Source organism: Podarcis melisellensis, assembly GCF_964234715.1.
Source record: "Podarcis melisellensis genome assembly, chromosome: 13".
Lineage (NCBI taxonomy): Eukaryota > Metazoa > Chordata > Lepidosauria > Squamata > Lacertidae > Podarcis > Podarcis melisellensis.
In genome coordinates, this window is record NC_138545.1 from 16,651,521 (window position 1) to 16,676,154 (window position 24,634).

The 24,634-nt window shown below is 50.2% G+C and overlaps 2 protein-coding genes across 10 annotated transcripts in view; both read right to left on the reverse strand.

The window, feature by feature from the left end:
• Positions 1–1,910: 1,910 nt before the first annotated feature.
• Positions 1,911–4,892, reverse strand: TMEM265 (transmembrane protein 265). The gene is made up of 2 exons (XM_081885736.1): positions 4,163–4,892; positions 1,911–2,652 (listed from the first exon to the last, which is right to left on the reverse strand). The coding sequence occupies exons 1-2, from the start codon at positions 4,367–4,369 to the stop codon at positions 2,491–2,493; spliced, it is 369 nt and encodes a 122-aa protein (XP_081741862.1). The 5' UTR covers positions 4,370–4,892; the 3' UTR covers positions 1,911–2,490.
• A 3,765-nt stretch (positions 4,893–8,657) lies between these two features.
• The window catches only part of SRCAP (Snf2 related CREBBP activator protein), a 31,939-nt gene continuing 15,962 nt past the window's right edge, over positions 8,658–24,634 (reverse strand). For 5 of the 9 annotated variants that reach the window (XM_081884725.1, XM_081884726.1, XM_081884720.1 and 2 more), the window contains 16 exons: positions 23,777–24,126; positions 22,772–23,302; positions 22,522–22,689; positions 21,693–21,923; positions 20,976–21,302; positions 20,518–20,759; positions 20,014–20,378; positions 18,883–19,085; positions 18,551–18,720; positions 17,634–17,830; positions 15,529–15,643; positions 15,093–15,221; positions 14,816–14,998; positions 14,291–14,374; positions 11,466–13,892; positions 8,658–11,429 (listed from right to left, as the gene is read on the reverse strand). In XM_081884725.1, coding sequence (XP_081740851.1) covers positions 9,900–11,429; positions 11,466–13,892; positions 14,291–14,374; positions 14,816–14,998; positions 15,093–15,221; positions 15,529–15,643; positions 17,634–17,830; positions 18,551–18,720; positions 18,883–19,085; positions 20,014–20,378; positions 20,518–20,759; positions 20,976–21,302; positions 21,693–21,923; positions 22,522–22,689; positions 22,772–23,302; positions 23,777–24,126 — 7,252 coding nt within the window. In that variant the 3' untranslated portion in view covers positions 8,658–9,899. Of the gene's footprint in view, positions 13,893–14,290; positions 14,375–14,815; positions 14,999–15,092; positions 15,222–15,528; positions 15,644–17,633; positions 17,831–18,550; positions 18,721–18,882; positions 19,086–20,013; positions 20,379–20,517; positions 20,760–20,975; positions 21,303–21,692; positions 21,924–22,521; positions 22,690–22,771; positions 23,303–23,776; positions 24,127–24,634 lie in introns of all 9 variants that reach the window. The other 4 variants (XM_081884724.1, XM_081884723.1, XM_081884722.1 and 1 more) reach the window with 4 other exon arrangements.

Consider the following 24,634-nt stretch of genomic DNA (forward strand, 5'->3'; position numbering starts at 1 on the left):
AATGACCCGCCCAGGGTCACTCATCTGCTCATCATGGATGAATAAGCATTTGAACCTGTGTCTCCCTGACCCATCATTTTAACCTCAACTTCACAGTTGGTCTTCAGGTTTCCTGCACTAAATAAATTGCTCCATCCCATGATATCCATAGGGGAAGAAAATCCCTCCAGTAGGACACCCAGTCACCCAGAGGCAGCTACACAAAGTGTGAAAGGATTCCTTGGGCCAAAAGGCTTTCCCTCTCCTTCCGCATATGCGAAATCAAGCTACATGGCCTCTCCTCCACCCCAAATTTTGCCATGACAAAGATGAGATCTCTAACATGCAGTAAGAATCGCTCACTCTCTTCTTAAGGTGGGAGGGAGGGGGTTATTGGTTGGTTGGTTTTATCATGTATTTTTAGGTTGTGAACCAACCTGAGATCTGCGGATGAAGAGCAGTATACAAATTTAATATAAACAAATAACACATGCCTACCGCTCAGGTACAGTTATATCCGTTGTCTGATCAGCATCTGCCAGTAGTGGTTATACAACTGTTATTAATGCTTTTTCATTAAGCATTAATGGAAGTGTAACTTCGGAACAGCATCAAGCATTACAAAGCAACATAGGCTTGTGTGTAACACCATACAGTCAAACAACATGACTGCCCCTCAAGAATCCTGAGAACTGTACTTTGTGAAGGGTGCTGGGCACTATGAGGGGTAAATTACAATTTCCAGGATTCTTGGGGGGGGGGCTGACTGGTTAAAATGTATGGCGTGTATGAGGCTGAAGTTGGCAATACAACTCACACAGCTGTTGTATATGTATCATGTAAAAAGCTGCCACACCCCGGCCCTCAACTCTGTGCCACACCACAGAGTAAATAATCACACAAATACCCTCAAATACTTCTAATTCCAGATGCTAACCAGCAGCCTCTCCCTTGGAGCCTACATGTAACAAGAAATCAGTGATTAAAATAGTTGTGAATGTTAACACCTTTCATCTCAGCTAAGGATGCTAAGTCTGACTGATCCCCCAACCATTCTCGCCTCCAATTACAAATGGTTGAAGGCCCTTCTCTGCATATTGTATGTTGCATTAATGTACCTTTTTAATTGTCTGCCCTGCTCCATAACAATAAAACAACAAAGAGTATTGAAGTGGCACCTTAAAGACTTGGATTTCTCATAAATCTGCTGGTTTTTACAGCGTCACAAGGTGCTGCCGTTGTTTCCTCAGTTTGAAGCAGGGTGGGTTCATAAAATGACAAAGGCAATTTCACTTCCTTTTACGTTAATGTTTAAAGGAATGTTTACTCTCACAATGGGCTTGCCTCCACTTGGAGAATAGCTGCATCTTAAACATGCTCAGCATCATCATGTTTCTGACTGGGTCATTACCGGTGAGCGGATGTCAGTAAAGGAAATAGGCATTGACATGATGGGGCAGACCCACACATTTAGAGCACATGTGGCTCTGTCCCACAACGTCAATGCATTTTTAAATCAGATGACTTCCCGCAAAGAACCATGGAAGCCATAGCGTGTTAAGGGTGCTAGGAATTTGTAACCACCTCCAACCACCAAGGCCAGGCAGAGGCAGCAGCTGGAATAAAATAAGTGGTAGTGCAGCGGCAGGATCTCCTGCCCTCTGTGGAGCTTGCTAGAAGTGGGTCGCTTTAGGTCACCTCATTGTTGCACCGGCCATGGGACTACAACTCCTATCATCCCTGACCAATGGCCATCCCAACTGGGGCTGATGATAGTTGGAGTTCAACCACATCTGGCAGGGGGCACAACTATTCCTGCCACTAGACCCCAAGTCCAATGTTTTCTCTGTTTCTGCCAGCCCTACTCCTGTAATGTCCACCCAAGAGACAAGTGGAACAAAACAAAAAAACAACAACCCACCCCCATGAAATCACTGTAGTGCAACTGTTTATTTGTATTTTTGCATATATAATTGATGGGCAGAAAAAAAATGCTTATTGAAAATAAATTAAATAAATAAAAGATTGAAGCAAGAAACACAGCACAGTGCAGAAACTATGTTCCTGTGTTTCCAATATCCTTCGGTTCCAAGGATCCTAGCATCTATGCGCAGGAGCAAAACCTGAACTGGGACAGAGCACATGCTTTGCCTCAAGAAGAACTCAGGCACATCCCAGCTACACTAGAGCTTAAAGAGGAGGTGCCTCCCAGCTCACAGCAAAGGCCCTTCTAGTCCTGCATCCTATATTCCATGTAGCCAACCAGATATATGTTTTCTCCTGGTGAGTCCGTAGAAGCAGGCCACAGAGATCCGATGTCTGCAGCAGAAGCTGTTCCATTTCTACAGCCTCTCTTTTAGGACCTCCACAAAGCAGGCTTTGACAAGAGTACACCAAACCAGGGTGCGCGTAACAAAGACCCACATAATACCCATTTCTGCTAAATCCAGCTGGGCAAGTATGTGAAGATGATCCTGGAAGTCCCAAGTCACATGTTCTTCAGGGTCATCATCATTCGGCTTGAGTTAAGAGGTAGGAAATGAGGTATACTGACACGGGCGCCAGAATGATGAGGGACACCCAGACACTGATACTTAGGACAGACAATCTCCGGGACCTCCGAGCCCAGTCAGCCGCTGATACCTGGGAACCAGCCTTTTGCTTCTCACTAGCCTGGATGGGACAAAGCCAAGAGAGAGAACCTCATTATTGATACAGATAGGTAGCCGTGTTGGTCTGCCATCGTCAAAACAAAAAAAATTCCTTCCAGTAGCACCTTAAAGACCAACTAAGTCAGTTCTTGGTATGAGCTTTCAGTGTATCTGAAGAAGTGTTCATGCACACGAAAGCTCATACCAAGAACTGACTTAGTTGGTCTTTAAGGTGCTACTGGAAGGAATTTTTTTTGTTTCTCATTATTGATGTCACTTATTTTAAAGAAACAGCCTTACATTTTAGGTCTCCTCCTCTGGACTGACCTTTCTCAGTGTATCTTGATGATATGTGTCAGGTCTAAATTTCTTTGCAACCTCTGATCTTAGTAGCCTTGACCCAGATTAAGGCTATATAATTCTAAGCTTGTTGTATAATCTTAGAAGGGGCGTACGGATGTGAAGGGGCATGGCTGTGACTCTCATTAAGGGACCCAGCACTTCTGGATTTGACTCCAAAGGGCCAACCTCCCAGGAACATCTGGCCTATGCCACAGAATGCCTGCCTTGCTGGGGAACTAGGGCTCCTTTCCCAGTCCAGGTGGGGTGGCTCGGCTGTCAGAGGGATGGCATGGCCCAGAACACCCCCCAACATCCCTTTCTGGCCGCACATTGCAGGGGAAGATCAGTAGTGGTGGCAAGCCCTCTCAGGGAATCTCACCCACCATCTCCGGCCTTGTTGAGGAACCCCAAGGGTTCTCTAGAGCAGACTTTCATTGCCAGATGGAACGCAATGATTACTGTGCCTTGGTTTCAGAGTGTACATCTCTACAGAGCACTTGCTTCAGTTTCACCATGTGACAAGAATGTGTGGGAGCTTCAAAGGCAGTAAATATTGGCCTGGGTGGGGCAGTGAGGTGGCTCCTGCCCACGGCTGCAATACTGTGCTCAGGAAATCTCTCTCTCTCACACACACCCCATTTATTATGTGGATCTATCACTTTGTTTTATTGACATGACAACCCTGGATATACTACATCACTGATTCTCAGTCATTTTTTACATTGCCTAATATAATATAACTTTGGCATGCCTTGAATTTTTTAGCTGCCCATTTGTCCTGTAACTGCCCATCTGTGGGTCCAGCTGCCCATTTTTTGTTTAAAAACCACACTTGCAAGGACACAGGAGGCACAGCTATAGTTATTTATCTGGAAAGGAAGGCAAGAGAATGGAGAATGGCAGAAGCTGTTAAGATCCCAGGGGGTTTTCATCTGATCAGTAAATACATTTGTAAAGGCTCAAGGTTTTCTCTAACCAAAGTGTACTCACAGTGGACCTAGTGAACTTAATGGATCCAAGTTTGCCGTGTTCACTATTTTAAATGGCTCTGTTCTGAGTATGATCAATATCAAACCCACTTCCCCTCCCTAAGCCTCCAGGAATTCTTTCCCTAGAAACTGGTTCAAATACTGCACTGCATCCCTTGTCCCACCCACCCGCATCCCTTGTCAAAGCAGCAGATAACTCACCTTGGTTGCATAGATCAGTGCTAGGACTCCGATGCAAGAGCAGCCACAGATGATGCTAAATATGGCCAGACTGCGCAGTCTGTGCTTATGAAAAGAAGAGGGCTTGGCAGGCATGTCCTTCTCCTGGATGTCTGCTGGGATCATCACGATGGTCTCTGCAGCATCTTGCTGAAGGGTCCCATTTTTGAGCTCCTGCTCTCCTTCCATAGCAACTGGAAAGTTGCTGAAGTGTGCTGACAAGCCTGCTCTTTTCTCTCTGCTGTTTCAATTATCGCCACGATCAATCTGAGTCCACATTTGTGCTTCTAAATTCCAAGCCAGGAGCTTGAAATAGCTAGATAGCTAGTGGAAAGTTCGATCTTAAGAGGGTCAGGTTCAAACCCCACCTCTTATGTGAATTCTCTGTACAGCACTGAGAAAGTGACTTTCGCTCTTGGCCTCAAGTTTCCTTTGTGTAAAATACCTGGGTGTATTATCGCCCTACCTCACCGCTGCGAAAGGAAACGTGGAATTTAAAGAAACGTCTTTCACAAGCTGAAAGTGTTATAGAAATGATAAGGTAGCAACGCCCAAGAATTAATTTACCTGAAGCCAAAAGGGTGTGATCCTCTTTATGCCTAAGTAAGTCTCAGTCCCTCAGTCTTCAGTACAGCTCCTCTGAATGAAGAAATATTGAGAATAATCCAACATCCGCAGGCTGGGAGCTCACCTCTCAGAAACACTTTTATACACACCTGGCAGCTCCGTTTGTTTGGTTAGACCTTTTTTGGGCTGGGTCCCAGACTCTTTATTGGGTGAGGTCACTGTTGTTGGACCTGACTCAGGTATGCAGGTTGCAATTCCTCCTGAGATCATACTCTGCTTCCCTCTTTGTCTACAGGCTAGTGCTTCAGCTTAACTGGGTTGCGGTTCAGGGAAACCTAAGAGCAGGAATTTCAATTAATGCAGGCAATCTGGGGGCGGTCTCCTTAGCTGCTGAAGGGAGATCAGGCTGAAATGGCAAGGTAGGCAAAATTACCTGCTGGGAGCCAGAGTGGTTGGGGAAACCCAGCCAGATGGGCAGGGTATAAATAAATTTATGATGATGATGATGATCCACAGTCTCTGGGAAAGGGAGGGATGTAGTGGCACGAGTTAGCACTGTGGGTTCCTTCGCCCCTAACTTTTACACCTATCACAACTAGATTTTTATGACTTTTAAGTGCTTCCAAAAAAGAAGAGGGGGGCAGCGATACAATATTGCATCCACATATTGGTTGTCTAGCCCCATTGACTTCAATTTTAGAGCTATATAGTGTGGGACACACTTACTGTAGCCTTCACAGGTGTTTTTTTGGCCCAACTTTTATCCTAACAGAGATAGCAAAGCTGAATGCAGTGCCTCAGTAGCAAAATGGACTCTTTTTCAACTCTTCTTTGCCAGTCCTTCAGATGCCTCAGGTCTGAGGCCTAGCACATCATGCTCTGAGGCTCAAGTGAGCTCAGCCTCCAGTTCTGCTCTCTTGTAAATATGGCTAAGAACCAAACTGCAGAACTCTAGAATGGTTGTACCTGCTGGTTTACACATGTAGGTTTTCCAATAACACAGGAATCTCATTTCACCGTAACTGAGAACTTTGTATTAACTTCCAAGTACAGGTTTAACTCTTGGATTCTGCAAGATTTCACATTTTGATCCCCTGAAGGCACTTTTTAGAAGATAAAAGGGGCATAAGGAAAGGCTGACCCATCCAGCCCTCTCACTACCCCCTGCCAAAAGAACAAATGTTTCCTTTAAAAGTTGTTGTCTTGTAATTACAATTAAGCAACTGTAGCACAGAGGAACTACAGTGGAACCTCGGTTTTCAAACTTAATCCATTCTGGAAGACTGTTCAGCTTCCGACAAGTTCGAAAACCGAGGATCAATGGGCTAGCTGCAGTCAAGGGGGGGAAATGAAAAATGTGGATCAGAAGCTGTTCGGCTTCCAAAAATAGTTTGAAAACCAGAGCAGTTACTTTTGGGTTTTGGCGTTCGGAAGCCGAAACGTTCCAAAATGGAGGCATTTGGGAACCGAGGTTTGACTGTATCTGTTTAAATTAAGGACTTGTTTCCTCGCATTACCTGTACCCATTTGGCCACTGCCCGGGTGGTTCTCATTTCTAGTGTCACTCATATATTAGCCCCAAAGTGGGCTGTGTGTTTCAGAGGAATGCAGCCACTTGCTTTTTCACAAAACACTATGTTGTATGGAAAAGCTACAGGTCAGAAGGCTGTTGTGAGAGGAATATGCCAAAAATGAATAAAAAGGCCTAAAAAGTGTTAACGGGAAGTCATATATCAACTGACTCATTGTTTACTCTTGGTTACTGTTGGCTTCGGAAGGTGTCATTCCTGATGCTGGCTACAAAAATGTGACCAAACTGGTCCCCCGTTGTTTGTGGCATTGCCTGGCAGTGGGAACTTTTGTGCAATTGCCCCGTGCCTCAGCTGAGGCGTGGCCTTGTTTAGACTTGCCTGGGCCCATTTCTGGCTCCTTGATGATCTATTCTTGCTCATGGTACTTTCCAGATTAGATAAAAAACCTCGATATTGCAATAGCAAGGAACTAGCTCTTCTCCACCAACATGTGGAGGTAGTACAGGCCTCCCTATTAAACCCCGCTCCCTGAAAGGTATAAAACCAAGAGGGAGCGACTTCTCTCCCCCAGCTATCAAGAGACATTAAGAGTCAGAGGACACACTCCAGCCAGTCAGAGACTTAGGGTGCAAAGCAGAGTCAATGAGGGGTAAAGTCCAAGGATTGTCCCACAGGCTTGGCAAGTGGCTTGGAGGACTGCATTTGGTCCCTATGCCTGTTTCCTCACCCCTATCAACACTGTTAGAGCCCAAAAAACATTCCTTTTGGTATGAATGCTCTTGCACCAAAGAGGATGCCTCACCCAAAGTACAAAATAAATAAGGATGGACGCCCTGTGAGGGGCGCGGGTGGTGCTGTGGTCTAAACCACCGAGCCTCTTGGGCTTGTCAAGCAGAAGGTTGGCAGTTTGAATCTGCCCAACAGGGTGAGCTCCCGTCGCTCTGTCCCAGCTTCTGCCAACCTAGCATTTTGAAAGCACAACAGTGCAAGGAAGAACCCCTGCAGCAGGAAGGTAAACAGTGTTTCCATGCACTCTGGTTTACGTCACGGTGTTCCATTGTGCCAGAGGTTTAGTCATGCAGGCCACATGACCCGGAAAGCTGCATGTGGACAAATGCCAGCTCCATAGCTGTCAACCTTCCCCTTTTTTGTGGGAAATTCCCTTATTCCAGCAGTTTCCCGCTGCTATCCTGGAGTGTTAGATATCCCGTAGACTGTCCCCGGGACAGGTGAGGCTGCTGATCCCTTATTTTCAAAGTTGCTGATCCCTTATTTTTGAGGCTGTTGATCTCTTATTTTCAAATCTGAAAATTGACAGCTATGGCCAGCTCCCTTGGCTTGAAGCAAGATGAGCACACCCCCCCCCCAAGTCGTCCTTGACTGGATCTAACCATCCAGGGGTCCTTTAACTTTACCATACCTGCCCCTGTGAGTCACTGAACTTCTGCATATATGGATTTTAGAAAATGGTGTGCCCCACCTTGCCATCACTTGACAGTGGAGGAAGACTGGAGAGCTCTCTCAGAGGAGCTGAAAGAGGCCATTTAGAAGACCGTGCTGCTTTTAGCAGCCAACCAGCTCAGTGTGATTTTTCCTGCCCTGGAAATTTTTTTAGTCCTGAGCCTCAGTGTATCAAAGCAGGGATGTAGCCATCCTAATGCTGTTACTATTAATTATATTTGTTGTATGTGTTGCTTGCCTCTAGCTCCTGTCAGCCTCTGCAAGCTTGGCCAAGAGTCACACCTGACAGAGGCCATAATCTCTGAAAGACCACAGGTCCCCCATCCCTGAGGTAAAAGATAATCCCGTCCTCTCAAAAGCCAGTCATGGCACACAAGCTGGTTTTAGACTAAATGGGAAGTTATCTTTTTGAATATAAGAGTGTGGGCAGAGGGAGGGCCTGTGAGAGCCTGAGGCTTGCTCATGCAACACAATGCAATGGTCTAATATTGTGCATGAACCAAGCGTTGGATCTTCTAAGGCAGAGCTTTCCAAACTTTTCACGTTGGTGACGCACTTTTTAGACATGCATTATTTTGCTACACAGTAATTCAGTTTTATTAGCAAACCGGAGGTTAAACTAACCCCTTTCCTGCCCCAGAAGCATTCAGACAACACATCTGCACACTGCAGCCAACACACTAATGTGTTGCAACACAGTGTTTGGAAAGCTCTGTTCTAGGGCACTGGTGGAGCACCAGAAGCTCCTGGACAGTCCTAGTCAGGATGCTCAAGAGTCAGGGATGATGGAAACTGTAGACAGGCATTGGGAGGTCCACAGGTATCTCATCCCATCCCTGCTCCAAGAAGACTGAAACAATCAGAAAAGGAAGCACAAAGTGTCTTCTTTTTTTTAAAAAAAAGACTCTACAGACCCATTTGGTGTGCTGTTGGTTTTTCTTTTTTTAACACTTTATTCATAGCATTATTCTGAAGAAAGATTACATCGGTCTTCTGTACAAGTTCTGAACATGCTTCAGTAGGAAAGACAGCTCCATGGGAACACCTCCCCCTCCACCCCAACTGCACCCCCTTCCCCCAAACCAGAGAACTACTGCCACCCCTCAATCCCACTGCGGTGGGGGAGGGGAGGGAACGTTGTGCTCCCCTATACAAAATAACCTTTGCATAGATTATGTTCAAAAGAACCTATTTTACAATGAGAGCTGTACACAGAGAGGCAGGGAAGGGAAGAGGGATTTGATCCAACTCAGAAGCCCACAGAGTCCTCGGAGCAGTGAGGCTGCAATATACATCATTAAAAATAAGACCATCTCTCCTGGTGGCAATGCAAAACGTGAGGGCACAACCTTCCCCTTTTCACGGAGTCAACTCTGCTACCTCCTTGTGCCTCAAGAGGGCCCTAAGCTGTGAACGGAATAAACAGGGCGACAATCAAAAGGGAAAGCCAGAGAAGGGGACCCAGCATTTGGTCACTGTCATTTAAAAACCAACCCAGAGGCATTAAAAAAGTAAGAGCTAATTGTGTTATAAATCAGGAGGGCATCCCCTGCGGGTTTCTTGAGGGGAAGGGGCCGAGGGAAAGGATGAAGAGCCCCAAAAGGTGATTTTCATTTTAAAAAGGATGCAAGTGCCTAGCGAAAGGCTGAACGGAGGCTTCCCAAAGTGGTACTGAACTTTGCGGGGGCCATTCAGTGGCAGCGGGAGCCCTGAAGCGTCACTCAGGGGGCCACACCTCTATGGGGCTGCTCCCCCACCCACTCCATGATCAGCAAGTAGCAGAATTAATTGGGAACAGTGCTGGCTCTGTCACTTCCCCCGCGAGGGAGCAGCTGAGCTACACATCCAGAGCTAGCCAACTTCTGCAGGAGTGTCTCTCGCCCTGCTCTGAGACAAAGCATCCGGGAGGGAGCAGCCACGCCTGCTGCCCTCCTCCCCCTCCTCCTCCTTCAAGTAGTACTCTTAACAGTCAAGTCTGGAATGCAGGGAGCTGTGTGGGGACAGGTGAGCCCCACCGGCTGCCCTCCATGATAACGGGAGAATCGAGAGCAAGGGTGGGTCGGGGCAGGGGGCTAAAACTGCTTACAGCATGTGCGAGGAAGAGCTGGCCATTGCCCACCCCCCACAGAGAAGTGACGGCAGAACTTCTCGCGCTGTGGTCACGTCTTGGGCTTGCGGCCTCTGTTACTTAGTGAAGAGGTAACCGGGGCGGCTGGAGAAGGAGCGCAGGAGGGAGAGAGCACCCCAGAGCCTCCCCCCGCTGAGGTGGGCACGGAAGCAGGGCCCGTTTTCCTGGTGGGGATGGGGGAGGAGGCCGGCCGGGTGCCGTCACTGGGCTTGGCTGCGCTACGGAGAATGCGGTCAGCCGGGCTCCCAGTGCGCCAGCCCCGCCCCCGCCCCCTGCCCCGCCCACCGCCCGACTCATAGCACTGGCGCTTGGGCTGTTGGGAGCACTTGTTGCTGCTGGACTCTGAGGAGGACCTCAGGGAGGACTCGGACTCCCCACCCTCTTGCTCCGAGATGGCCTGGGGAGCGGGGGAGCGGCTGCTGTTGCTCACCCGGCTGCCCTTCAGGAAGCAGCGGCGTTTCCGTCGCTGAGTCTCGCGCTCCAGGGGTGGGACGAGGCTGCCGGGCCGCAGGCGGGTGGAGCGGGCGGGGGCGTCCCCAGAAGGCTGCTCCCAAGCGCTGCTCTCTGCAGACGAAGCGCCCTCGAGGAGCGCCTGCTTTGGGGAGGGCTGGGCTAAGCCCTCGCCACAAGACTCTGGCTTTTCCTCGCGCTTGAGCAGAGCCAGCCTGGTGAGCGGCCGGGAGTCCTCGCCCTCCGAGGAGCTCTGACTGACGCCCGGCAATGACGGGCCCAGTTCATCCTTTCTCCTCCTCCGTCGCCGTTTGCGGACAGGGGGAGCCGGGGTCTCCTTCTCGGGGGAGATCTCGTGGTCAGAGGGTGAGGTGGGAGGTGGCACGGCCTCCACACGAGGGGAAGGTGGGTTCTTTGGGGGCCGACCCCTCTTCCGCTTGGGCGGAGACTCGGAAGTTGGGGAACTGAGGGCAGCTTGGGGCGAGGGGCGGGGTGGTCGGGGCAGAGAAGGCAGTGCTTGAATCTCTGGGGAGGCTTCTGCTGCAGAGACAGCTCTAGGGGGAGTAGGAAGGGGCTCGCACGCTCCTGCGGAGAATTTGGAAACAGGCTTGGGGGGAGCGGCTAACAGTTCTCGTGCCTTAGGAGCTGGTTTAGAAACGGGGGTGGGTTTGGGATGCACAGGCATTCGGTTCCGCGCCTTGGGGGATACTTTTGAGATAGACGTTGTATTGGGATTGGGATGCAAGTCCAGCGATTCGTGAATCTTAGGTATTGCTTCTGCAACAGGGGTGGGCCTAGGGGACTTGTCCCGCTGCTCCTGTACATTAGGGAGTAGCTCTGTGACCAGAGGATTTGCAGAGGAGGCTGGCAGAACTTCAGAATGAGAAGGCTTTGGAGACACAACGGGGGCCTCCCTTATCTTGGGGGGGCGGCCACGCCGTCGCTTTTCCACAGGAGAGTTGTTCTCACTACTCTCCGTTTTACCCTTGGGAGACTTGGTCTTGGGTGAGGTCGTCTGGGGCACCTTCTTGTTTAGCGTCTTACTTTTGAGCTGGGTCTTGGGCACCTTCTTCTCAGAGGTCTTGCTTTGGGACTGGGTCTCGGGCACCTTCTCGGAGGTCTTGCTTTGGGACTGGGTCTCGGGCACCTTCTCGGAGGTCTTGCTTTGGGACTGGGTCTCGGGCACCTTCTTCTCAGAGGTCTTGCTTTGGGGCTGGGTCTCGGGCACCTTCTTCTCAGAGGTCTTGCTTTGGGGCTGGGTCTCAGGCACCTTCTTCTCTGCAGTCTGACTCTGGGGGGTGGTCTCCTGGACAGGCTCCGGGAGGGGCTGGAGCAGCCCTGGACTCTGCTGCTCAGAGGACTTGTTCTTGGGGGGACGCCCTCGCTTGCGTTTCATAGGCTCAGCAGAAGGGCTAGTGTGCGTCTCTCCTCTTAGGCCACCATCTCTCTCCTTAGCTGCTGCCCGGCTCTCCAGCTCGATTCTCCGACGGGCAGGCAAGTCTCGCAGCAATGGCAACTCTTTGCCAGAAGGGGAGGAGGGCTCTGGCTCTGACATGCTCTGAGCTGAGCTGTTGCTGGGACTCACCACGGTGCTGTTGGCGGTATCCAACTTGCGCACACGATTACGGCGACGCCGAATCAGCTCTTTCTCCTCCACCACTGTGACCAGCCGCCCTGGCAGCTTGCGCAAAACTTTGGCGGCAGGGCCGTCTTGGTCCTGACAGCTCTGCCGGATCTGCACGTCCGCACTGGTTCGACGGCGAGGGGTTTTAATCAGCGACAGACTCTCATCTGCAGATGGCGCTCCTGAGAAGACAGCAGTATCTGATGGACTCGCCTGTGAGGAGACAGCTGGCAGGCACGTGGCCTGAATTTCAGCCTCTTTGTTTTGGTGCTCCTCCTCATGAAGTTTCTCCCCAACAACCCCTTGATCCTGCTTGTGTGACTCCTTGGGGCTCTTACTTTCACTGCTTGAGACCTCTGGTGTTGGCAATACAGTCTCTCCAGGTGCAATCTCAGACTCTGGCTCATCTAGGAGGCTTGAAGTGGGACATGGCAAGTCTTCTGCTCTGGGAACCTGCTCCAAACCATTTGGCTCCTTGACACAGGGCGGAGCTTCCAGTTGAACAAGGGAGCCAGCAGCTGGCATGGAGTGGTCCAGGGAAGGAAGCACAGGCACCTCAAGCTTAGGGGTCTCACTGTCCAACCTGGATGATGCACTAACTGTGGACTCCAGGGGGGTGGCCTCTGAGCTTCTAGAGGTGAATGTCTTAGATGCTGTTCTGTCAGGACCATCGGAAGGTGCTGGCCCTTGAACAACCTCAGGCCTGTGTGCCTCAAATACAGAGTTCAGTGACTCCTGTACCTCAGTACTGCAAGAGGTGCTCATGTCTACTTCTTCCTCTGACCTTGGCAGGCTCTCCTTTTGCTCCCTCAATGGTAGGTCTACCTCACAAGCAGCCTCGGGTTGTTTCTCATTAGGCAGTTCCACAGTGGCAAGGAGACTCACTGCGCTTGGTGCCTTCTCTTTAGTTGCTGGAGCCTCAAGGACAGCCTTCTCAGTGCCAGGAGGTGACTGTGTACTCAACAACTGCTCCTCAGCCACTAGCACATCTTGTGCCTGGAAGACTGGTACTTCCACATTTGGGACATTCTTGGAAACATGGGGCTCAGGGGCTGATGGACTGAGCTGGGCACTTTCTTTCTCTTCCTGCTCTTTTAAAACTGTTTTTAAACTGGCCACCTCTCCATCAAGTGCCCGAGGAGGAAGCTGGAGGAGTTGGGCCTCATTTACTGTTATTTCTAACCTAGGAGGGTTGGATGGGAGTTTATCCAACTCACAGGGTTTCTCAGGCTTCTGCAGGCCTGGTCTCACCTCCTTATCCAAGCCAGTATCTATTCTCTGGGGGCCACTTTGTGACAACTTATCACCAGCAGGCTGGGTTTCTGTCCTTGGAGAAGTTCCTTTTAGCATCCTGTCGCCTGCAGCCCCTGAATCTGCCTTCTGTGGAGTAACTGGTAGCAACTTCTCCGCAGCACACAAGGTCTCTGTCCTGTGGGGATTATTTCTCAAAACCCTGTCACCAGAAGCAGAAGCCTCAGTCCTGTGGGGAGCTGTTTTCGGCACCCTCTCCCCAGTCACTGGGGCCTTAGTCCAGGGCTCCTCTCGGCGGGCCAAAGTTCTGCGGGAGTGCAGGGCAGCCTGGGCAGGCTTTTCCTCCCGCACCAACTCCCTACGCACAGCAGCCCCTCGCGTGTGTTGAGCTACTTGGGGCAGGCTATCGTCTTCCTCATCCGTCACCATGTGGGAATGCCGGAGATTGGGTGGTCTTGCCTGGGGGGATTCCCCATCTCCACTCTCCCCATCCCGCAGCAGGAGGCGGGTGCTACGCAGCCTTTCACTCATGCGGGTGCCTGTCCTCTCTGAGGCTGTGCGGCTTGAACCCTTGGACTTCTTACTCCTCTTGCTGGTGCCTTCCTCAACAAGATAGCTCTCATCCTCATCCTCTGGCAGCTTGAAGACTACCTCATCCTTTGCCTGGTCAATATCTTTGCGGGCAGCTTCTACTTGTTCCTAAGGACAACAGAGCAGGGAGCTTAATAGACAGCCAAAGGGGAACTACTACTGATTTAACAAGTGATGCCAACCAGGCTTGGTCCATTCAGTGGCACCAGAGAGAGTAGGACTCTTAAGAGGCCTGAGCCATCTTCTTCCCCGATAAGACCGAGTACACAACACCATAACTTCTAATAACAACCCACAGAAGCTCCTCCTACAAGTTTCTGAGCCTTGGTGTCATGACCATGAAAGATTGCTGTGCATATGTCTTTAAAAAGTTGCCATCTGACTGAGGAGCTCACCAGCTTCAAACTGGCAGATGCAACCAATCAGTCACAGAGCATCCCTCCAGCTGTGCTTGCCTGACAAGATACTATGCAGAGGGTGCTTCCAGTCAGGGGTAGGGAATTTACCTCTGCCTGCTTCAGCTCCTCCCGACTGATGTCCTCTAGAGATGCCTCCAGGAAGTTCATGGCATAACGTTCAATAGGGGTGAGCTGCAAAGGGAAAAGGAACTTCAGAGGGGTATCTGAGGGAAACTGCAGGCCAAGTCAGTCAGAATAAGGGAAAACGTGGAGAGCCAGGTTATCAGGGTGGCTGCAGCGGAGGGGTGGGAAGGAGATGGAATAGGAACTGAAACTTCTAGAATGATTTTGGCTACCAAGTGTCTTGGAAAAGGAGGGCCTATAGTTCAATGGCAGAGTACGTGTTCTTCATGACTCAAATTCCATCATCTTCAGTTTAAAAAAATCTCTGCTTGAGATTTTGGAGAATTGCTGCCAATCAGAGTAGACAGCACTAGTAGACAGTCTGATTAAGGAAGCCTCAAACATGCACATACCATGGAGGAACAGAACCACCATTCCATCCCCATCTAATTTAGTCTAAAAGTTGATAAGCACTTCCACTTTCTAAAGGGGCACCAAGAAACTGTGTACCTGTTCCACCAGTGAGGCAATCTCCTGCTCAGCTTTAGACATCTCCTCTTCTTCTTCCCTGCTGGGCCGATCTTCTGTGTCCAAAGGGATGTTCTCATTGAACTCTGCCAGCTCAGCCACTTGCTCTGCTTTGGCCTGGGTAGCTGCCCGGATGTCTTCGGGGTCTTCTGCCTTGCACAGTGCCTGTGAGTCAGAGATAGCCACACAGATGTAAACAAGGACTCTCTTTGTTGGAGGGCCACCACTTTTATTTTCAGTATGAAAGCTGAAAGCTTACCTGCTCCAGAATCTGTGTCTGCTTGGTGGCCATGGGGTCCTCTTCATCCTCCTGTGCTACAGCTGAGGCTTCCCCTTCTTTCTTGGCTGGCTCATCTAGGGGCATGTCAAACAGCTCCCGAATTGTTTGCTGAGGAGCACAGAAATAAACACATTACAAACAGACCTTACAGAAGTGAGCTCCTCATTCTCAGCATACATGTCAGAAACCCAGTTGCAGCAAACTAATTTGTCTGTAAAATGCCATGAGATTCTTGTTTTGCCGTTCTTGCAGCAGACCAACATGGCTACTCCCAAGGATGTCTCAGGATAATACAAGTGTTAAGGAACTCTTCATGAGGCTCAGCATCAAAACAGTGGCACTGCAAAGCCAACTGTCCGAAAGGCTATACAAAGCAGATTTCTGCAGGCAGGTCTTGACTGATCTGTGTGGTCACCTGTTTGAAATAGGCTGTCGTGAAGTTGCCACCCTCAATAGCCATATCTCCAAGCATCCTCTTCTGATTGGCCTTCTTCAGGATATTTTCCTCCACTGTCCTTTCACTGATCAACCTGTACAAAGCACCAGAGAGTCAACATTCAAGTTACTGCTAGCGTGTACAGCTTTTATATGTTACTGTGCCACCCTATAACAAGTCTCTTTCAGGAAGTGTGTCCTGCAGTCTCTGCAATGGCTAAATAACAACAATTGTACCCTGCCCATCCGACCGGGTTGCCCTAGCCACTCTGGGCAGCTTCCAACAAATATCAAGAACTTCCCTATACAGGGCTGCCTTCAGGCGTCTTCTAAAAGTAGTATAGATGTCTATCACTTCCTAAAGAACACATTTCATATGCAAAAAGGTCCAAGGTTTGGTCCCTGCTATCTCAGGGTAAGGTTGGGAAATATCTCTGGGAACCCTGAAGAACCACAGCTAGTCAGTGAAGATAATATTGAGCTAGTCTAAAATGACTAAATAAATAATTTTATTATTTATACTCCACACATCTGGCTGGGTTTCCACAGCCACTCTGGGCTGCTTACAGCATATCTAAAAACATCAGTCCTTAAAAACTTCCCTAAACAGGGCTGCCTTCAGATGTCTTTAAAAGTCAGATAGTTGTTTATTTCCTTGACATCTGATGGGAGGGTGTTCTACAGGGAGGGTGCCACTACTGAGAAGGCCCTTGGCCTGGTTCCCTGTAACCTCACTTCTTGCAGTGAGGGAACCAGCAAAAGACCTTCAGAGGACCTCAGTGTCCGGGTTGAGCGATGGGGGTGGAGACGCTCCTTCAGGTATACTGGGCTGAGGCTGTTTAGGGCTTTAAAGGTCAGCACCAACACTTTGAATTGTGCTCGGAAATGTACTGGGAGCCAGTGAAGTTCCTTTAAGACCGATATTATAAGGTCCCGGTGGCCACTCCCAGTCACCAGTCTAGCTGTCGCATTCTGGATTAGTTGTAGTTTCCAAGTCACCTTCAAAGGTATCCCCATGTAGAGAGCATTGCAGTAGTCCAAGCAGGAGATAACTAGAGCATGCACAACTCTGGCGAGACAGTCGGCGGGCAGGTAGGGTCTCAGCCTGTATACCAGATGGAGCTGGTAGACAGCTGCCCTGGACACAGAATTGACCTGTGCCTCCACGGACAACTATAAGGCTGCACACTTGGTCTTTTAGGAGCAGTGTTAGACCCGCTGTACCCCAAGAACAGTACTTCTGTCTTGTCAGGATTCAACCTCAATTTGTTAGCCGCCATCCATCTGCCAACTGCCTACAGACACACACAGGACCTTCACTGCCCTCACTGGTTTTGATATGAAGGAAAGGTAGAGCTGGGTATCATCTTCATACTGGGACACCCAGCTCAAACCCCCTGATGATCTCTCCCAATGGCTTCATGTAGATGTTAAAAAGCATGAGGGAGAGGACCGATCCCTGAGGCACCCCACAAGTGAGAGCCAGGGTTCTGAACACTCATCCTCCAACACCACTTTCTGGACACAGCCCAGGAGGAAGGAGCGGAACCACTGCATAACAGTGCCTCCAGCTCCTCTAGATGGTCCCAAAGGATGTCATGCTTGATGGTATCAAAGGCCACTGAGAGATTCAGCAGAACTAGGAAAGAGTTTTCACCTCTGTCCCTAAACCCACCGGAGATCATCGACCAGTGCAACCGAGGCAGTTTCAGTCCCATGATGAGGCTTGAATCTCGATGGGAAGGGATCCAAATGGTCTACATACTCCAGGCGTGCTTGGAGTTGTTAGCAACCACCCGCTCTATCACCTTGCCCAAGAATGGAAGATTTGAGACTGGGCAATAGTTGGCCATATTAGCTGGGTCCAAAGATGAAGCGCTCTTTCAGCGGGTCTGGGAAAGCTCCCTCACAGAGGGAAGCATTCACCACCCCGCAGAGCCCATCGCCCAGCCCTTCCTGCTCGTTTTTATAAGCCAGGATGGGCAAGGATCAAGGAGACAGGTGGTCGGTTTCACAAGTCCAAGCAGCCTGTCCACATCCTTGAAGGCAGCTTCCTATGCCAGCGGCACAAGGAGCCCAGCTAACCTGTAGATGTGAACATCACGCGTCTGCCCGATACGGTGGCAGCGATCTTGGGCCTGGGCATCCATGGTGGGGTTCCAGTCACTGTCATAGAACACCACAGTGTCGGCACCCGTCAGGTTCACTCCCACACCACCACTGCGCGTTGACAAGATGAAACAGAAGATGCGCTTGTCTGCATTGAAGCGCTCCATCAGTGCCTGCCAGGATTAGAGAAAAATCTGGAGCCAAAGAGGAAAGAAACCCCAAACCCAAACTCCTGGTTTTACTTTTGAGCTTTGGAAAGTGTACATTGTTTACAAGCCAGAACTGTAAGGAAGCCAGACCAGTATACAATAATTCCCTTAATTCTGCAATCATAAAAACCAAATTCTATCTCCCGGATTACTCAAAAGGACACTACATAAAGAAGGAGATTCCTTGACTTGCATGACTTTCTTGCCTCATGCCATCCTGTCCCTGCTCTCTCTATAATCCGTATTTGCCCATGGACTTCCTCCTGCCATCACATTGCTCCTTGCCAATAATGACATAATTCTGGGGCAAAATGTAGACAGTAGTACCCAAATCTGGCAATTTCAGGTTTGAACCTTTGCAATCTTTCTACAATCCCCACCTCCAATTTCTTTTATCCACTTTTTGATATAAAAATCATTAAGGCAGTTTACAGACTAAAATAATAAAAAACAAAAAGACACACACACAAAACGAACTCAGCAGCCCCTTTGTTCTCTATCAGATGGCAAAAGGCCATGAATGAGCTTCCTTTCATTTGCCCCAAATGCAGACTAGCATTCCCCCGGAGTTTCATGTTTTGATTTTTTTGGATGCACACCTTGACAGACCCATTTGCCAAAGCAGCCTGGACCTCAGGAGTTCTCTGAGCACTTTGTAAGTGGCCACAGGCTGTTACTGCCTACCTGCCGCTGCTCCACACGGGTGCTACCATCCAGCCGCAGGTAGATATGTCCATGATAATTGAGAAACTGTTCCAGCACATCCAACATGCGAGTCATCTGAGTGAAGATAAGGACCCGGTGGGCACCAGCCTTGAGCTGCCGCAGCAGAACATCCAGAGTCTGTAGTTTCCCTGGAGAGCGAAAAAAGGGCCAGAAAGAAAAACTGAGCAAAGGACAAAGAGTGCCCAGCAGGATAACTGAACACAGTTCGCCCTAGCAGCTTCAATGCACAGCACTCCACATTGCCCTGGCTCCTAACTGGCAGCATGCAGGCCCTACCCGGCTACACGTACCGCAGTCATATTGTATGAGGCGGAGGTCCGGGAACTGAGTCCGCATGTTGCAGACGATACGGTGCAGACCGCTTGCATGGGGCGAGAGCTCCTGTCTCAGGGTCTCCTTGAAGACAGCCTGCTGGAGCAGGAGTGATGGGGGCGGGTGAGAGGTATGCATGGTGATAGCAGGAGCCTCCACAGGAGGCATAACAAAGATGAACCTGCAGAGAGAGAAGGGAAAGCTGAGAACAAGGGGGATACCATGGCACCTCTGGAGAGCAGGGAGCAGGACTCTTGGGTTCCCTCGTAGCCTTCAAGCTGCAGCTCCCAGGAACACTTTTTTTTTAAAAAGGTTTCATATGCTTTATTGAAATTGATTTAATAACAAAACATTCTTATATAAATAAACAATAAACAACAATAAGCAATAAACAACTACCTGACATTCAGAAGACATCTTAAGGCAGCTCTGTTCAGGGAAGTTTTTAACGTGTGATTTTACTGTATTTTTGGTTTTTATGGAAGCCGCCCAGAGTGGCTGGGGAGGCCCAGCCAGATGGGCGGGGTATAAATAATAAATTATTATTATTAATATTATTATATATGGCATATCCAAATAAAAATCTGTTCAATCTTATACAGTCCATTTCACAATAGCTTCTTTCTAAGATACTTAAGACTTCCCGTCACCCCACAGTGTAGTTACCAATTCTGCTATCAGTTGTACTTATAATTATTACTTTGTTCTTTTTATGTTATCTTATAGTTTATTACACCTTTTTGTACCCATTCTTGTTATTTGTTATTTTACACGGAAATCATTCAAACGTTGCCCTAGATGCCACACCACTATTTTATTTTTCTAAATGTTTCTTGAACGTGTCCCATTTTTGAATAAAGCTCTGGTTTGTATTGCCTCTCAGCCTGTTTGTCATTTGTGCCATTTCGGCAGATTCTAGTAATTTATTCTGCCAATCTAGTTTTGTTGGAACCTTCTCCCCCTTCCAGTTCATTGAAATCAACATTCTTGCAGCAGCAGTTGCGTACAGGAAAATTTCTTTTACATTTTTTACGTTTCGCACCTTCTATTTTTTTTTTCGCTGCCACCTCCCCTCCAAAAAGTTTTACCTCCCCACAAAAAGATGCTACCTCTCTATAATGTCTGTCAGTTCCTCAATTCGCTGCTGTGGCTTCAAGATAGCCTGGGCCAAGGTGTCTGCCCGCTGCCAGTGAGCCTCGAGGCGATGGGGGTCCTTCTGCACTTGTGCTGCATAACAGTGTGCATAGCTAGCCCCTCTGCAGCCCTTAGGCTCTACTTCCTGGGCTGGTGCTGCTGCTGGCTCCTCTTCCTCCTCCTCCTCCCTCCAGCGAGGGGGAGCAGGGGGGAAAAGAGTACAAAAGTGTAGCACCTCAGTGCCGTAAATTGGCACAAGGTTGCAGTGTTGCTCATTGAGGCGGAAGAGCCGGTCGAGGCGCTCTTCCTTCTGCTTCTTCCGCTTCTCTTCAAGTGATTCCTGCAGGCCAGAGAGAGGGAAGCCAGTCAGGGAGAACAGAGGCCAGGGCCCTTCCCCCAAGCGGCGAGAACAGCCTCTAGGCCACCCTGCTCCTCGACCCCCCCCCCCCGAGAGCCCAGGACCTCCAGCAAGAACTCACCAGATAGAAGGGTGAGCGAGGTGGGGGAGGCGGCTGCCGCCTTGGCCGTGGAGCCAGGACGGAAGGGGGCGGTGGCGGTGTTGGGGTGGTGGAGCGCAGCATTAACATCTCTGGCTCCTCCTTGGGCACTGCGCTTGAGGCCGTCTGGGAAGTCATAGCTGGGGAGGTGTTGGCGGCAACAGTGACGGTGGCCGCCGGAGTGACCGCAAACGGAGCCGCTATCGGGGGTGTGGCAGCTGCAACTGAAAAAAGGGGGGACAGAAGGAATCAGAAGGGCTGCTGGGGAAAAGAGAAGAAACTAAACTCTACTAGAAGATGGTGCTTTGGCATTTCACGCTATCGTTTCCACCAATATCCAGAGGTGATGCTGACTCCCAAGATGGTGAGGAACTCTTCCCAACCCCACAGCCGTCTAAGATGCACGAATCGCTACGCAAGGTGCTGGGAAACATGCTTACCCAGTTGTTGCTCCAGGCTGGGGCTTGGCGCCTGTACCATTCGCAGCATGGGTCTCACAAGGCCCTGCAGGGGAGCTGGTGTGGGCGCCCTAACTGGCACCAGTGGCTGAGCAGGCAACCTGACAGGCGGCACAGGAGTCATGGGGAGCGGGGCTCGTTGGGCCATGAGGGCCGCTGGGAGACCAGGCAGTGTGGCAGCAGTTGTTGCTGTAGCAGGGCGCAGAGATGGCTGCTGCGGGCCAGGGGACGGGGTCAGCAGGCCATCTCGAGGAGCCTGACGCACAACGATCTTCACCACACCGGAGCTGTTCACTGCTGATGAGGGCACTGTGGGGGCAACAGCAAAGAGAGAGGCTGCACTGCGGCTCTCCAACAGAGCGGTGTCATTTCTAATTATTCCTACCAAACATTTATTTTATGCCGGTGCTGAAGGAGAAGCCTCAATATAGGACCAGGCCATGGCAATTCAGAGAAGGCTTGGGTGGTGGAGGGTTGGACCAATGTAGGGAAGCAGGGCAGAAGGAAAGGGAAGTGGAAGGCGGCCAGGGTGGAGCAACAGATGCCATACAAGGGAGGATGAGAACAATATGCTGTTGGGGACACAGAAGGAAGGTTTACTGACCCAAAGGCAAAGTCACCCAGGCCCTCAACCCACAAAACCACATTGCCTTCCAAGAGCGGGAGGGCAACCCCCCAGGAATCCAGATACTGACTAACCTTGGGTGGCAGCAATGGGGAGGCTGATAGTTGCTGTGGAAGCCACAGCTGCAGCAGCTGTGCTGGTAGCTGGGACAGGCAGGATGGTGGGAGGCTGGTGGCCTGGCACAGCCTGCACCCCAACTGGGGCCTGCCCAGTCTGCTGAGACATGGCCTGGATCAAAGCAACCTGTGCTGGCTGGCTGATGATGTGGTGCTGCCCCCCGGCCGACACCAGGTGAACTACATTCCCTAGATGGGACAGGAGGGAGAGACCATTAACTACTCAGCTACCTGCCTTGCCTGCAGATGGTGGCCAAACTTCCCAGTGCATGTGTAAGCCCTCCTGCAGAGATCCCACCATAGAAACAGTGGGCCTCTATGTCAGGAAAGGCTCTGGAGATTCCTGTATCCCTCGGGTCACCGGATGCCCCACAAAGAGGCATCAGGAGCTTAGAGGGACCGCTCTGATAAAAGTACTTCTTCCACTGTTCCCATTTCCTACCAATTCTGGTATTACTACTACTCTGCATATTCACATTGCAAGGTTTTTATTTTGCATCTAGATCTACGAGGAACATTTTTCAGGGCCATTTCAAAGGAGGACTCAGGCAATGGCAGGAGCAAGCTGCGCCAGAGGGCAAGTGGAAAGCTCTCCCATGGAGACCCCGGCACATGGAAAACAAGCCAGTCAAGAGAGAGAACCCTCCCCCCAAAGACAATCATTATGGAAGGCTCAATGAAGTCGTACTGAGGCCCACCCTACCAACTATTTCCAGTAGCACAGTAGTCTAGGACACAGAGGAGAAAAGTGAGTTTGGGATAGTGGGGGGCTGGGGGGGTTACCTACTTGGCAGCTGTCGGGCTGGCTGAGGCATAGTGACCTGCCGGACCTGTGTACCCGTCAAGGTAAGCTTGTTGCCTTGGATTTGGAAGGTGAGGGGTTTGCTCCCTGGAGCACTCTGCAGGGGCCGGGTGGCCAGTGAGGCAAGCTGCCCAATGCTTACCACTTCGCCCGCTGCAGTGAAAGAAGATACTGGTTAGGCTTGGGAGATGATCAAACTGTGCTGCCTCCTTCCCAGCGGTCTCTCCATACTTACAGGGCAACCGTGCCTGCATATCCGGGGACAGCAGAAGCCTTTGCTGAAGGGCTCCAGCAGTTGCAAAGTTGTAGCCTGGCAAGGTGGGCACAGCGGAATGGATGTTCACAGGCTTCATCATGCCTCCTATGGCGCCTGTGCCCATGGTGCTGGTTGACTGCTGGGCTGTAGCAGCTGGACCCAAAGTGTTGGTGGGTGGCAGCTGCTGTCCAATGGGGGAAACACCCAAAGTGTTGATGGGCGGTGGCGGCTGCCCTACGGAGGACACACCCAATGTGCTGATGGGCAGAGGTGGCTGCCCCATGGGAGGGACACCCAAGGGGCTGATGGGCTGGGTGTTGATGGGCTGCTGCTGTCCCAAGGACGTGATGGCTAAGGTGTTGATGGGCTGCTGCTGCCCCACAGGGGCTGGCAGTGCACCAGGTTTCAGCGAGGAAGATGCTGTGGTGGTGGAAGGAATAGGAGATGCCTGGAGGAGGGGTCGGGGAGCATTTGGGACCAGCTGAGCTGCAGTCATCGCCACAGGCAGGACTGTGGAGAAAGGGGAAAAGATTACAGATTTGTAGTGTCTCTTGGTCTAGCTCTGGTCTCATTTAAAAAGAAGAAAAGAAAGGAAGAAGCCATTGTTTTGTTCCCAGTGGCATAACGGAAAACTTTTCTCACTCTATCTCTGCCTTTACTAACCCTTCCAAGCAATACCCTCTTCTCTCTCATTCAGATGCAGGATTGAAATTGTTCCAACGCACAAAATGGGCACATTTCCCCCCTGCAACTTGCAAGGGCTACTAGCTTAAAAACCCCTTTTTTTGATAGTGAGAAACTTGACACCCCAATACAGAATACTTGTATGCCAGAAAGGTAGATACGTTTCAGGCAGTAAAAATTCTTAGTACATCACTGTAGAGAAGAATTTGAGATGCCAAGGCTCAATTGAGAAAGTGAATTAGCTCCCAGCCCCCTTTCTTCCCTCCCCATTACCACTGCTTTGGGATCTCTGAATCTTACCCTGTGGAGTAGAGGCCTGGCTTTGCAGCAGAGCAGCAGCTGTGTTGTTCTGGCTCAGCGTAGGCACTAGAGTCTGGGTCTGTGGTCTGATGGAAGGAGGCACTGGTATTGACATGGTCACTGGTGAGGAGGGCATAGGGATGGGCATGGGAAGAGAGACTGCAACAGGGAGTGTGGGGGGCTGCACTGGTCCTGGCAAGACTGGGCCCGGGTGTTGGATGGGGGCCAGAGCGGGCGTCAGTGTCTCTGGAAGGACAGGGGCAATGGGCTTTTGCAGAGGGGCTGTGGGACGAGGGCTGTTCACCAGCACCACAGTTCGGTTCTCTGGCTTGGGCACTGGCTGCAGCATCCTGTGGGTAGAGAGACTGATTTAGAACTAACACACTGGACATCCTCTTCTCACAAAATCTGTGTTCTCTACAGCAGAACCCCTGTTAGGCGAATCTCAAGCACAACTACTTTACTTTCTCTGCCTTAGCCAAAGGAATATTCCAAGTCAGGATCCTGGGAAGTCACTAAGGTGAGGGCTTTGCGGTTAGTCCGTATTCTGCCATGCAGCTGGGTAGAGGAAAACCTGATGTCAGCCTCTTCTCCATGCTAGAAGGCTTCCTGCATTCTCCAGCATCGACAAATCCAAGGCCAAGATAAATGCTCAATGCTGCTTTTCTAATACAAGCAGCAACAATATGGGGTGTGCAGACTTTGGACAGCAAAAATGGTTTTAATGTTTGATGTTTTGCTGTAGTTTTATAATTTATTGGAAGCAGCCCAGAGTGGCTGGAGCAACCCAGTCAGATAGGTGGCATATAAATAAATCATCATCATCATCATTAATCCTCTGCTGGAAGCTGCCCACTA

Bases quoted from the DNA above. Each gene is read 5' to 3' on its own strand.
- TMEM265 (XM_081885736.1), bottom strand. From the start codon at position 4,369: ATGGAAGGAGAGCAGGAGCTCAAAAATGGGACCCTTCAGCAAGATGCT. The intron at 2,653-4,162 runs GTGAGTTATCTG...TGTCCCATCCAG, and splicing joins CACTGATCTATGCAACCAAG to GCTAGTGAGAAGCAAAAGGC.